Source organism: Brassica oleracea, chromosome C5 (genome assembly GCF_000695525.1).
Source record: "Brassica oleracea var. oleracea cultivar TO1000 chromosome C5, BOL, whole genome shotgun sequence".
NCBI classification, from domain to species: domain Eukaryota; kingdom Viridiplantae; phylum Streptophyta; class Magnoliopsida; order Brassicales; family Brassicaceae; genus Brassica; species Brassica oleracea.
The window spans coordinates 10,826,495-10,838,731 of record NC_027752.1 but is presented as its reverse complement, the minus strand read 5'-3'; the positions used below and the strand labels follow the sequence as shown (position 1 = coordinate 10,838,731).

General features: G+C 37.3%; 4 protein-coding genes across 4 annotated transcripts in view; 2 read left to right on the top strand and 2 right to left on the bottom strand.

The window, feature by feature from the left end:
- The window catches only part of LOC106292732 (chaperone protein dnaJ 10), a 4,136-nt gene extending 1,148 nt beyond the window's left edge, over positions 1–2,988 (top strand). Inside the window, exons 3-10 of the mRNA XM_013728378.1 lie at positions 663–745; positions 893–1,049; positions 1,230–1,356; positions 1,450–1,608; positions 1,775–1,953; positions 2,033–2,113; positions 2,232–2,357; positions 2,644–2,988. Of these exons, the coding sequence (XP_013583832.1) occupies positions 663–745; positions 893–1,049; positions 1,230–1,356; positions 1,450–1,608; positions 1,775–1,953; positions 2,033–2,113; positions 2,232–2,357; positions 2,644–2,748 (1,017 nt within the window). The 3' untranslated portion in view covers positions 2,749–2,988. The remainder of the gene's footprint in view (positions 1–662; positions 746–892; positions 1,050–1,229; positions 1,357–1,449; positions 1,609–1,774; positions 1,954–2,032; positions 2,114–2,231; positions 2,358–2,643) is intronic.
- Positions 2,989–4,443: 1,455 nt separating this feature from the next.
- On the top strand, positions 4,444–6,121 carry LOC106295811 (UDP-galactose transporter 2). The gene is given in 6 exon segments (XM_013731798.1): positions 4,444–4,699; positions 4,782–4,843; positions 4,846–4,968; positions 5,037–5,237; positions 5,347–5,508; positions 5,583–6,121. Coding segments are annotated over 6 exon segments (1,050 nt in total). The 5' UTR covers positions 4,444–4,557; the 3' UTR covers positions 5,943–6,121.
- Positions 6,122–6,202: 81 nt separating this feature from the next.
- Positions 6,203–7,695, bottom strand: LOC106295812 (UPF0047 protein YjbQ). The gene is made up of 7 exons (XM_013731799.1): positions 7,406–7,695; positions 7,259–7,319; positions 7,079–7,173; positions 6,957–6,990; positions 6,763–6,817; positions 6,622–6,664; positions 6,203–6,408 (listed from the first exon to the last, which is right to left on the bottom strand). Exons 1-7 carry the CDS (start codon positions 7,676–7,678, stop codon positions 6,337–6,339), a joined length of 633 nt encoding a protein of 210 aa, XP_013587253.1. The 5' UTR covers positions 7,679–7,695; the 3' UTR covers positions 6,203–6,336.
- A 115-nt stretch (positions 7,696–7,810) lies between these two features.
- Positions 7,811–10,676, bottom strand: LOC106295809. The gene is made up of 10 exons (XM_013731797.1): positions 10,362–10,676; positions 10,230–10,293; positions 10,090–10,152; positions 9,724–10,008; positions 9,334–9,653; positions 8,901–9,000; positions 8,775–8,828; positions 8,482–8,568; positions 8,256–8,384; positions 7,811–8,186 (listed from the first exon to the last, which is right to left on the bottom strand). The coding sequence occupies exons 1-10, from the start codon at positions 10,475–10,477 to the stop codon at positions 7,893–7,895; spliced, it is 1,512 nt and encodes a 503-aa protein (XP_013587251.1). The 5' UTR covers positions 10,478–10,676; the 3' UTR covers positions 7,811–7,892.
- Between the last annotated feature and the right edge of the window lie 1,561 nt (positions 10,677–12,237).

The window sequence follows — 12,237 nt, the reverse complement described above, 5'->3', positions numbered from 1 at the left end:
ATTTTGCGGTTTTGGCGGAAAAACTTAATTTTGCAGTTTTGACTGGAAAATTCGATTTTGCGTTTTGAAGAAAAACTCAATTTTGCGGTTCTGACGGAAAAACTCGATTTTCTGGTTCTGGCGGGAAAATTTGATATCAAAATTTAAGCGAAAAAATCGATTTTACGATTTTAGCGGAAAAACTTAAATTTTAGAAACCCTAGGTTTTGGGACCATTGGACAGTCCACGTCCATAAAGACCAAAACCAACAAAGACCATTTTCTTAATGGTCTTCCACATTTTGTCCAATAAAAACCAATGGAAAAAATGGGTTTGTCCATATTAAGCCCGTTTGTATATGGACATAGGCAACCATTGGACGACCCGCCCATTTGACACCTCTAAGTGGATGTCTACATTCTGTATCATATGCTTTAGTCCTGCTCAGTTGTGCATCAGCACCAGGGTTGTAGTTTCATCTCATTGTTTGTTGAGCGCATCGGAGAACTTAAGAGTGGAGGTGGGATTTTTTTTGCTGTATAGTTGTTATCAAACTCATAAATGCATATCAAAAGAGATCAGCATAGTATGCACACTACTCTCAGTACTCTCTGTCTTTCGTGGTCGGCTTTGACGAGTCCTTTTTGGATGAGCTTTTTTTAAAATCTGAGTTGTTATACAGGTGTTGGGAGAGGCCTACCAAGTGCTAAGTGATCCAGGGCAACGTCAGGCATATGACACATATGGGAAGTCTGGGGTTTCCACGTTAGTGTCTTTTCTCTTCTTCTCTCTTTTGATAGTTCCCATCGGTGGTTTTGCATCATGTTGAGTTTGGTGACATGGATCTTCATCATGTTGCCAAAGAATTTGGTCATTTCCCCAGTTCTTACTTTGTGGTGTTCATTCTTGCAGTGAGATCATTGATCCCGCGGCAATATTTGCCATGCTTTTTGGGAGTGAGCTTTTTGAAGAGTACATAGGGCAGCTTGCTATGGCATCAATGGCGTCTCTTGATATTCTCTCTGAAGGGGATCAGATTGATACTAAGAAGATTATAGATAAAATGAGAGTAAACTTTCTCGTCTCAATCTTGGTCAAAACAACTTTTCATCTAAACTTTCTTAACTCTCCTCACACTCTATTGAAAAGATTATACATCTGTTCCTGAGAGGAAGGTGGTTTAGATTACCAGAAGGCTTTCACTCTTTTTCATAATTTGCTAAGCATGTTATATTGCTTTTGGTTTCAGGCTGTTCAGAAAGAAAGAGAAGACAAGCTTGCTCAGATTCTCAAGGACCGCCTCTACCTATATGTGACCAACAAAGACGAATTTATTAGCAATGCTGAAGCTGAAGTTACAAGACTTTCAAATGCAGGTAACATGTTCTGTAGCATCTTGTAATCCCTTTCATAGTTTATGCTTTCTATTGCAATCAGACTCACCTCCTTATGCATCTACTCTTCAACAGCATACGGTGTGGAAATGTTGAACACAATCGGGTATATATACGTAAGACAAGCGGCGAAAGAGCTTGGGAAGAAAGCTATATATCTCGGTGTACCATTTGTTGCTGAATGGTTTAGGACGAAAGGTCACTTGATCAAGTCCCAAGTAACAGCTGCAACAGGTTAGTGACTTAGTAAGAAAGGCTATAAGTTGTAGAATAAGTTACATAGAGAACATCTAAGGGAGAACCCCAAGAGTACTTTCCTAGCTTTCTAGAACTTGGACTCAATCCCCTAGGGAGAACCGTTTAGTGACTTTTCTTTTCTGGCTATTTTCTATCTCCCTAGGCGCATACGCTTTATTCCAGCTGCAAGAGGAAATGAAAAGGCAGCTAAGTGCTGAAGGAAATTATACTGAGAAGGAGCTTGAAGAGTACATGAAGTCACATAAGAAAGTGATGATTGATTCTCTGTGGAAACTCAATGTTGCTGATATCGAAAGCACCATCTCCCGTGTTTGTGAACTGGTATGTTTTGGCTGCTGTGTCACCTTGGTAGAGTTTCTTTGTTGTAATTGACGTTATGAGTTTCTGTTTTCTGTCTCAGGTTCTTCAAGATCCCACTGCCAAGAGAGAAGAGCTTCGTGCAAGGGCAAAGGGGTTAAAAACTTTGGGGAAGATCTTCCAGGTAAATATGGTTTTCTGTCTCTTTTTGAGAATATAACGCTTATTTGTTCAAAATATTCATTCGAGAAATAAGATGGAAAGACTGATGTAAAAGGCCTTTTAACTTTCCCGTCATGTAGAAGAACAAGATAGCCAGTGAGAGTGATCCATTAGTAAGAGCTGAACTTCACAAAATAAACGGAAATGGTCAAGACCGTGATGCACCAAACTCTGATGAAGCATCACATTCTTCATTTGGGCCTCAGGTACATCCATCTCCTTCCTCTTTATCCACTCCATCTACAACCCAAACTATGTGCACATACCTCCATGTTTGTATGTGATAGAGATTCAAGATTGATTTTACGGTAGCTGTCAAAATGATGTGTTGGTCACGAGAGTTGCTTAGGTTTATGATTTATGAGAGATCAAGAGATAATACTGACTATGTTGGTTGTATTGTTAGTTAGACGGAACACACTGTTCGACTCATTGTTTCTTACAAAATAATGTTGATATCATTGTAACTGATGAAATGCAATATTTATGTAGGAACCGCAAAGCCCATATGTGGAAGCTCCTAAGCTTGGAGAAGAGCAATTCAACTATTACTTCCCACGGCCTGCGCCACCTCCAGGAGCGCGGAGACACTCTTGAAACTGGCAAAGGATTGATTCAGATAAGAGATCGTGAAAGGTCATTTAATATTACAAATTTTCAAGCATTTATGCATATATTGATATGTGTATTTGCTGGCGGTGGTAAACATTGTGTAATATTTATTAGGATAAGAAATGGTTGGATCTGTGAAAAGCACATAAACTCTCATCTTTGACAATGTATAATGTTTTAATTTTTTATTTATTTTATCAATATCTAAGATGATGTTTGGAGATCATATCTGAGTAATAGAAATTATTAGAGACTACACGGCAAGGCAACTCCGTTTTCCTGTCTCCGATAATCCCTTAGCGACTGTTTTTAGTTTCTATATCAACAAATTTACTTCCGTTATAGCTTTATTTCTGCCGCTGCCATTGGTCGCAGCGTTTTTAAAAGGAACAAGACCATATATATGAAGAAAAGCCAGAAGACATAAAGCAGATATGGCAATAGCTTTAACTTACCTGTCAATTTTGACTTTTTTTGGAGAAACTCTTTTTTCTTTTCTTTTGATGGTTATTCTTGGAGAAACTCTTACATGTTGTTACTAGCGGGAGTTCGTGTACCCATTCGGGTTCGGTTCGGATCTATTCAGGTTTTCGGAGTCAAAGATTTCAGCCTTATTCGGATATTTCTAAGTTTTGGTTCGGGTTCGGCTCGGATCTTTGCGGGTTCGGATAACCCATTAAAATTATTTTTAAAATTTTTAAATTCATTATATACTTTAAATTTTTCAAAAATCTATAAACAAAATATTATATTACATAAAAAATTGAATAACATTTGTCAAAATACCTAAACTTAACATATAGTTTGATTTGGTTTGAATATCTGAATAGATAATCAATAGATATTTTAAATATTTTTGGTGTTTTGAGTATACTTTAGCTATTTTAGGTATTTACTTTTGACTATTTGTATATACAAGTATTTTGGACAATTTAAAAATATTTTATATATTTTGGATGTTTTTAATAGACATTGAATCTAAAATATATTTATATAAAGGGTATATAAATCAATTTTGGATACATTCGGGTACCCGGAATACTTCGGTTCGGGTCGGGTTCGGTTCTGATTCTTTAGATACCAAAATTTTGAACCCGTTCTGATATTTAATCAATTTCGGTTCGGGTTCAGTACTATTTTCTCGGGTCGGGTTCGGTTCAGTTCTTCGGATTCGGATTTTTTGTCCAGCTACTGCTTTTCAAAAAAAAAACTCTTACATGTTACTATTTTGGCTTTTGAAAAATAAAAAAAAAAGTTATATTAATAGTAAAATATGTTACTTGTTTGGTTTATGAAACAGAAGTGCAAGTCAACAGACTATTTGAGGAATGTTTCTAATCGATATATTATTCGTTTAATTTGAGGATTACAAAACTGTATAATAGGTGATTAGCACTTGGTAAGTTTTAGCTCTCGACGTTATGAGAAATTAAGGCATAACGTAACGTTAGAAGAAGATGAAATTAACAACAAATGTTCCAAAAACGAAAGCATGAGAGACCTAACGTAAACGACAGGCATCAATTTATATAACATGCAAATTTCAGACAGGTAATCCCTTAATTAATTCATAAATAATAATGCGAAAAAGCGTCGAGGAAAGGGATCACAATGGCGAATAATGCTTACTTGTTATAGCAAAGACCATCACCACGAGAGTGGAGCCCACTGGACGAAGAAGAACACACTTACAGAGTGAGAGAGACGTCTTCTGTGTGTTTCTGAATCGATTTTTTTTTTCTAGATCTCATCGTCATCTTCCTCCCGGATCTAACCAAAATAAAGGAGGAGGAGATGGAGAAGGGAGAGAGCGAGAAGAAGGCATCATCAAGAGTATCAAACGTGGGTGCATGGGCAATGAACGTAACGAGCTCCGTAGGGATCATCATGGCCAATAAACAGCTCATGTTTTCCTCTGGCTTCGCCTTCACCTTCGGTTTGATTCTTCTCTCATCTCCACCATTTACATTTTAATTAATCCCTCTTTTATCTCATTGTATTCAATTGTTAATCATCAGCGACAACTCTCACTGGATTCCACTTCGCACTCACTGCTCTCGTCGGCCTCGTCTCCAACGCCACACCGGCTTATCAGCATCCAAACACATTCCTCTCTGGGAGCTTCTCTGGTTCTCCCTCGTCGCTAACGTCTCCATCGCCGCTATGAACTTCAGCCTCATGTTGAACTCCGTTGGCTTCTACCAGGTTTAACCTTTTTTATTTTTATTTTTCTTCTTCTTTTATAAGTATGTCTATGTGTGTGTGGTTTTTAGATATCGAAACTGAGCATGATTCCGGTTGTGTGCGTGATGGAATGGGTTCTTCATAACAAGCACTACTCCAGAGAAGTCAAGGCCTCTGTCTTGGTTGTCGTTGTCGGTGTTGGCATCTGTACTGTCACTGATGTCAAGGTTAATGCTAAGGGCTTCATCTGTGCTTCCACTGCCGTTTTCTCCACCTCTCTCCAGCAGATCGTAAGTGCTATTCACCATCACTCATTAAACACTACCTTATCTTCTGTTTTAGCTTGGAAATTTTCTTCCTTGCTGATGACGATGCTCAAGTTCTGTTTCTTGGAAACAGTCAATAGGTTCACTGCAGAAGAAATACTCAGTCGGCTCTTTCGAGTTGCTGAGCAAGACTGCTCCAATCCAAGCCCTTTCTCTCCTCACATTTGGCCCATTTGTTGATTATTTCTTGAGCGGCAGATTCGTCTCTACTTACAAGATGTCTTACGGTGCCATTGTAAGTACCTAAAGTCTCCAAAACACCTTACTTTGTTCCAACTCTTGTTTAACAATTTGTAACTATATCCCCAGTTGTGCATTCTTCTCTCTTGCGCTTTGGCGGTTTTCTGCAACATAAGTCAATATCTCTGCATTGGGAGATTCTCTGCTACCTCATTCCAAGTTCTTGGTCACATGAAAACAGTCTGCGTCCTAACGTTAGGATGGCTTCTCTTTGACTCGGAGATGACGGTCAAAAACGTAGCGGGGATGATCATATCCGTGGTGGGGATGGTGATTTACAGCTGGGCGGTTGAGTTGGAGAAACAGAGGAAGCCGAAAGCCACGCCGCACGGTAAGAACAGTATGACAGAGGATGAACTTAGGCTTCTCAAAGAAGGAATAGAACATATGAATTTAGAAGACATGGAGCTTGGAGGTAACAAATCATAAATAAAAATCTCTTAAAGACAAAAGGTTGTGTTGATTATTTTTTTTCTTACTTATTGTCTCCCATCATGTACCCTTGTTCTTTTCTTTTGCCTTTATTTCATATTCTTTGTCTACTAGAATTATGATTCTTTTGCTTCTTGGCATTAAATTTACATATGAAAATTTCTTTATACAACGGTCAATGTATGTTGAAGATGAAGAAATTTAGATCAGTTTCATTTGGTTTTTATGAATGTTGAATTTTTATGAACTTTGAAAAATCAAATGAAACTGATCTTTTACTTTGTGTATAAACACATTAATCGCAGTATTGTCTCACAAAGAAAAATAAAGTAAATTTCCATTACAGGACCGTAAATTCCACACGAGGTAACAAAACATGAAGAGATATTATTTAGATACCGTTGAGGGTGACCACAACTCTGCGTGCTGTTGGATCATCACGGTGTTCACATATCCATATTCCCTGAAACCCAACACACAAGCGCCTTTAAAATGAGATAACTAGATGCTAACGAGAGCAGTGAAGGATATACATTGAAAACAATGGTACTATTGAAAGAAATAAGATCCATTTACAATCAATCCAACGAAGTCAGGTCACCACCATAAATGAGAAGAAACATGGAAAACCATGTGAAAGTAGCAATGCATAGTGTCAGATGGAGAAATTGAATACCTGCCAAGTTCCCATGTTAAGCTTGCCTTTTGTTATTGGGATTCTGCATGCAGAGACAATCAAACAGTTATCATGTGAAAAAACCACACAATCCAACACAATTAATAGTGCAAAAAAACATAAGACAGTGAGGTGGCTCACGTGAGTTGACATCCAAACATTGATGATTTGATATGAGCTGGCATGTCATCTGGACCTGCAATAATGTAAACAATTCAATTCTCAAAACTCATGAGAGGTTTCATATGAATTGCCAAACAAAATCATAAGATAAAGGGAACAGCTTTGGATTATCAATGCGTTTTAAATTATGACTATGTCTGATGTTAACAAACCTTCCATGGTATGCCTCCAAGGAGCTGAACTCCCCTGAATTACAAGAACAGAAAAAAATAAAGTGATCAACAACTTAAGCACCAAGATGAATACAATGAGAAGGCAGCTAAATAGAATATACCTCAGGAACAATCCTGTTCAGGAAAGTCTCAGTATCAGCCTGAACATCAGGATCATAGTTCTCATTGATAGTAAGAGAAGCACTTGTGTGTTGTACTGCAGGAAAAATCCAAACTTTCAATCAAGGGTTCAAACAGAAGCTTGAGAAAAATATTACAGAGTGAAGACGAAGAAGACTCACAGAAGACATGAGCAAGACCACAGTTGAAACCCGACAAGTCTTGTCCAATTTCCTTCAAAATCTGTTTAAAAATCAATACTTTATAAACCAATCCACAAAACCCCATCAAGTGAATAGCAGCTGAAAAAAACACTCAAAAGAAGAAACCTTAGGAGTGATAAGATGACATCCACGGCGTTGCGGTGGAAGCGTGATGGTTTTCTGAGCCCACTTAGGACCGTTAGAGGACGTCGCCATGGAACCTCGTTCGGTGGCTGGAGTGAGAACCGATCTGACACGTAGAGAAGGAGGAACAACACCAGAGAAGAAGATCGTCGAGCTCTTCATATCTCCTCCTCTAAGCCCAATAACGAAAACAACAATGGCTGACAAGATCCCTACTCCAACCCCTAACCAAAAGCCTTTCACTTTCGCCATCATCTCTTATTCATTTTTTAGTTTCCTTCTGGGCCTCGGAATTTTTCGTGTGGCTATGTCGAATTACAAAACGGCGTGCAGTTCAACTCTCCATTTGTAAGATAAAAACTACGTGATGTATTACAAAACGGCGTGTAGTTCAACTCTCAATTTGTATGATAAAAACTACGTGACGTTTTAATGTACATTTCGCTTTACATAACATGATGATGGATGATCAGTGTCTTGATATGATTACATACCGGAAACTCAAGTTTTCCGGTGAGAATTCAATGCTTTTTCTCTTCTTCTTCAACAGTTTCTGAGCAAATCTCTTCATGGACTCTGGTAAACACCTCACCGTCGTCTCCATGAGCGCAGATGCGTCCAACGACATATCTTTAGCATAGTAATGAACTATCTTAGGCAGCACTATCTTTGTCTCGTTCTGTATACGAACGTTGCTTCTTATAAACTCTTCTTTCGCTCTTCTTAAGTCTCTGAACACGCAATCCGCCTTGTAAACCCGAACCTGAGAAAACATTTATAAACGTTAAAAGATTGTGAATCTAACAAAGTGTTTGGTTAAAAGAAAACATACAAGAGGATCTGTGGAAGCTCCTGAAGAGAGAGCGAAGTGAGCCAACGCCTCTGGATAGTCCAAGGCGTAAATGTGTTTGACAGTGCAAGTTTTCGACTTTCTTGATGGCGAAAAGAGTGTCTGCAGCAACTGTTTTTTAAAGTAACGTCAAGCACAAGTATTATGAAATTTCAAGCAAAAGAGAAAGAGAGAGAGAGAGAGAGAGAGAGTATGTGTGTTTGCATACAGGTGGTGTGAAATGCGGGCGAAGGCCTAAGATTGAGCTTTGGATAATGTGAGGGTTTACGCGGTAGCCTCCAACGTCATAAGCTGCCTGAGACATGTGTAGATAAGTGGCTTAAGTAAACAGCAACGACGAAAAACTAGTGACGGTCATGAGCAAAGCTGAAACATTCGCCTAGAGCCTCCAAAATTACAAAATAAAATTACACCCCAAATTTTATTTTTTAAAAATTGTTAAATTGTATACTGCCACCAAAATCTCAAAATCAACTGGTCTAAGAGATTGTAAGACCAAACCTTTAAAACAGAGTTGTTTCTTGCGCGGTTGTTAGTCCCATAGGCTAAATAAGCCTGCAAGAAAAAGATAATTAATGGGGAAAAATTGAAAAAAAAAAGAGAGAGTACTAGTTGTTGTTGGCTTACATGCATTATGAGGGCATTGTGAATGTTTATCCAAAACGCGAGCTTCTCTTCTCGTTTCAACCTGCTTGGATCAACCTTCTCAAGCTTTTGAACTAGTGATCTATATACATACACACCATTTGATCTAACATGTTAGATTCATTTGTAAAACGTTCCCATAGGCAAAATATGTACTCCCTCCGTTTCAAAATAGATGATGTTTTGGAAAGTTTTTGATGTTTCAAAATAGATGATGTTTTGAATTTTTATATTAATCTTAGTTTTATTGAAAAATGTGTGACCAATGATGTTTTATATTTATCTTTAAGGATTGGCTGAATTAATTTTGGTTTATGTTTTTAATGTTACTTTTTAGGAAAGAGCGTATACCTTAGTTCTTGTGCACACACCCAAAACATAAAGTATTTTGAAACTGAGGTAGTATATAATATACCTGAAGTTTTGGAGCATAAGAGCTGCGTGGTTGAAGCTACTATCATCCAGCTGAAGTTTTAGAGACTCTATTACAACGCCACGTGGAGCGTTTTCCTCTTTGATTTCCCCGAGGCATGGATTCCAAGAGACATATGAAGAAGGCGGAAGACAAGAAGAACTGCTTCTTGCTTTGGTGGAGAGCGTAACGTACACTGAAGATATGCATCTCAATATTTCTTCAGAGAGCCTACTCGGGTTCACGGTGTCATCTACGATATAAGACGAGCCTAGAAGGTCTCCGAGAGTAGTGTGATTACCAGAAACATATCTTGTCTTCTCCTGCAAACATCATATTAGTTTAGCAAGCTAAGACAATGCTAAATGGTTTGTTGCAATGTGGGTTACTTACTCTTGCGGAAAAGGCTTTCAAGCTGGCTTGGAAACTCTTAGGACACGAAGAGGAACGTTCAGAGACCAGAGAAGCTTGGTAATGGTAGCTGAGCACACCGGCGAGTTCTGACTGCTCGGACTTGGGACAAAACTGATTGGAGACTAAGCTTGTTTCAGTGTGAGGAGGGTAAGAAGAAGTAACTTGTTCATCCAAAGCTGTCCTGTAAAGAGAGAGCAAGTACTGCTCCGTACGCAGAATCTCAAACTCGAGTGAAGCAATCTCCTTCCTCAAATCTTCTGAAGACTGTACACAAAAGTACACAACATATAAGAAGAGCTCTTATCTAAAGTACACTTGGTAGCAAAGCATTACAAAAGATCAAACCTTTGGCATTAGGTTGTAATTATAATCCTTATGAGTTAGTAATCTCTTCTCAATTGATACAAACTGCCATCAAAATGTTACATACAAGTGTGACTTTTTGGAACCAAAAAGAGAAGCAGATTAAGATAAATGAAATTTACCGGTTCACTGTAGCAAGAGAATCTTGAAGGTGATGCAACAATCACACTCTGCTTCTCGGAGTTCCTGTTACCAAAACCCCATTCTCATTAAAACTAAAAAGATGAAAACTTTTGGTAAAAAGAAGGTTGTACCTTGGAGAAGATGAAGAACAATCAGGAGAAGGGTAACGCAGACCCATCATTTTCTTTCTTTTGTCTTTCTGTAGAAGAAATTCATCACTCCAGGAATAATAATTAAAATTAGACATCCCATCCCATCAGTATATCTTCCTTTGAGACGTTTTAGAGCATTTCTCGAAAAGCTCCATCCTTTTTTACCTTGTCGTTTAGTACTATTGCTGCTTATGTGACTCCAAAAAAACATTATATTAAAAAAAAAAAAATATATATATATATATATATATCTTTCCGGGAAAAAAAAATAAGCGAGCAACCGACATTTTTCCCGGGAGTTCAGACGATAGTATCCCAAAGCATTATTATTATTATTAAATAATCAAGATTTATTAACAATTCCATTTATTAATAAATTCCTAGTCTTATCTTATGTATTTAGTACACTCACTTGGTCCAGTGCTTGAAACTCAACTAGTCTGAGATAATTAAATAAATCATTACGAGTGAAACAATAAATACTGATATAACATAAGAGTATAATTGTAGTATATGATTCATTTTCACATCCATCACACTGATATAACTCCTTGAAATAGGTTAAGAATCATAAAGCGAGCAATTAATGCCGTCGATCTCAAACCAACTAGGTAAGTGGGGACAATTTTAACAAGAACCACAAAAGAGTTGACAATGTGACATAAAATAGTACTCCACAATAGTTTCTTGGTCGCAGATGACAAATGTATGGACATCGACTATCCAGGATAATATAAGAGAGTTGTAAACCTTGACTTGGTAAAACAAAACAGCCTTTGACATGTAAAAGGCATGTACATTCGAGTAAACTGTACGTTTGTTATAACAACAAAAAACAAGTAACTTTGTAAAATCGTACAGAATCTAACAAGAAGTATCAAGAATTAACAAATATTCTATATTAAGATGGTGAAAGTGGAACTAGTCTCCAATGTTTCATTTTTGGGTAGTTTGCATATAGACAGTATAAGTTGGATAAGAACAAATAAATGCTTAGAAAGAGATTGGTGAGGATGAGGCAAATGTTATTGCAAAATCATACAACCTTCCAAATAGAGTTTCATTTTTGACGTGGTCCGTTGGGTCAGGCCACTAAATGCCCTCTACTTTTGGCACCACTCTTAGACATTTAATATCGATGTGCAAAAAAAATTGTGGAAGTTCCATTGAATTTAAGATAGTAGCACCTTCCCATGCACTAGAAACTGATTATACAAGGACAAATATAGTTAAGGAAAATGTAATCCTACTTTGCTAATCACTATACAATGGGGTCTATATAAAAACGAAAGATGGTAAGAAAGCCATCATGATCATCCCTTCACCAATAAAAAGATAAATGAATGAAAGATGCTAGGACAGCACATTATAATTATCTCTTTACCAATAAAAATGAAGCAACTCATCATCTCAAGAAAACCAAAGAAAAGGCGTTTAACAAGCCAAAAATTACCAATTGGAAATAATTTTTTATCACAACAAGAAAACATTGAGTTTGCGACTACCTTATACGGTTAGAAAAGCTTCCTCGCAAATAGAAATGGTTGCAAATCCGTTGATAATTTGCAACTAATTTGCAACTACGAAACTTAGTGGTACATTAGCCACTATACAACAACTCGAAAAAAGGTTGCAAATATTTATATTGTTGTTACCAATTAGCAACTAATTTATTTCACAAAATGTTTATCGCTAATTAGCTACTACTTTGGTTAATGCAGTCCTAATTTAGTCACAAATATTAGTAACATATAAGCAACTGTATAATATTAGGTAGTCTCAATTAAGTCACAAAATATAGTGACTATTTTGCAACTGCATTGTTATAAGTAGAGCGACTGATTTGCAACTACAC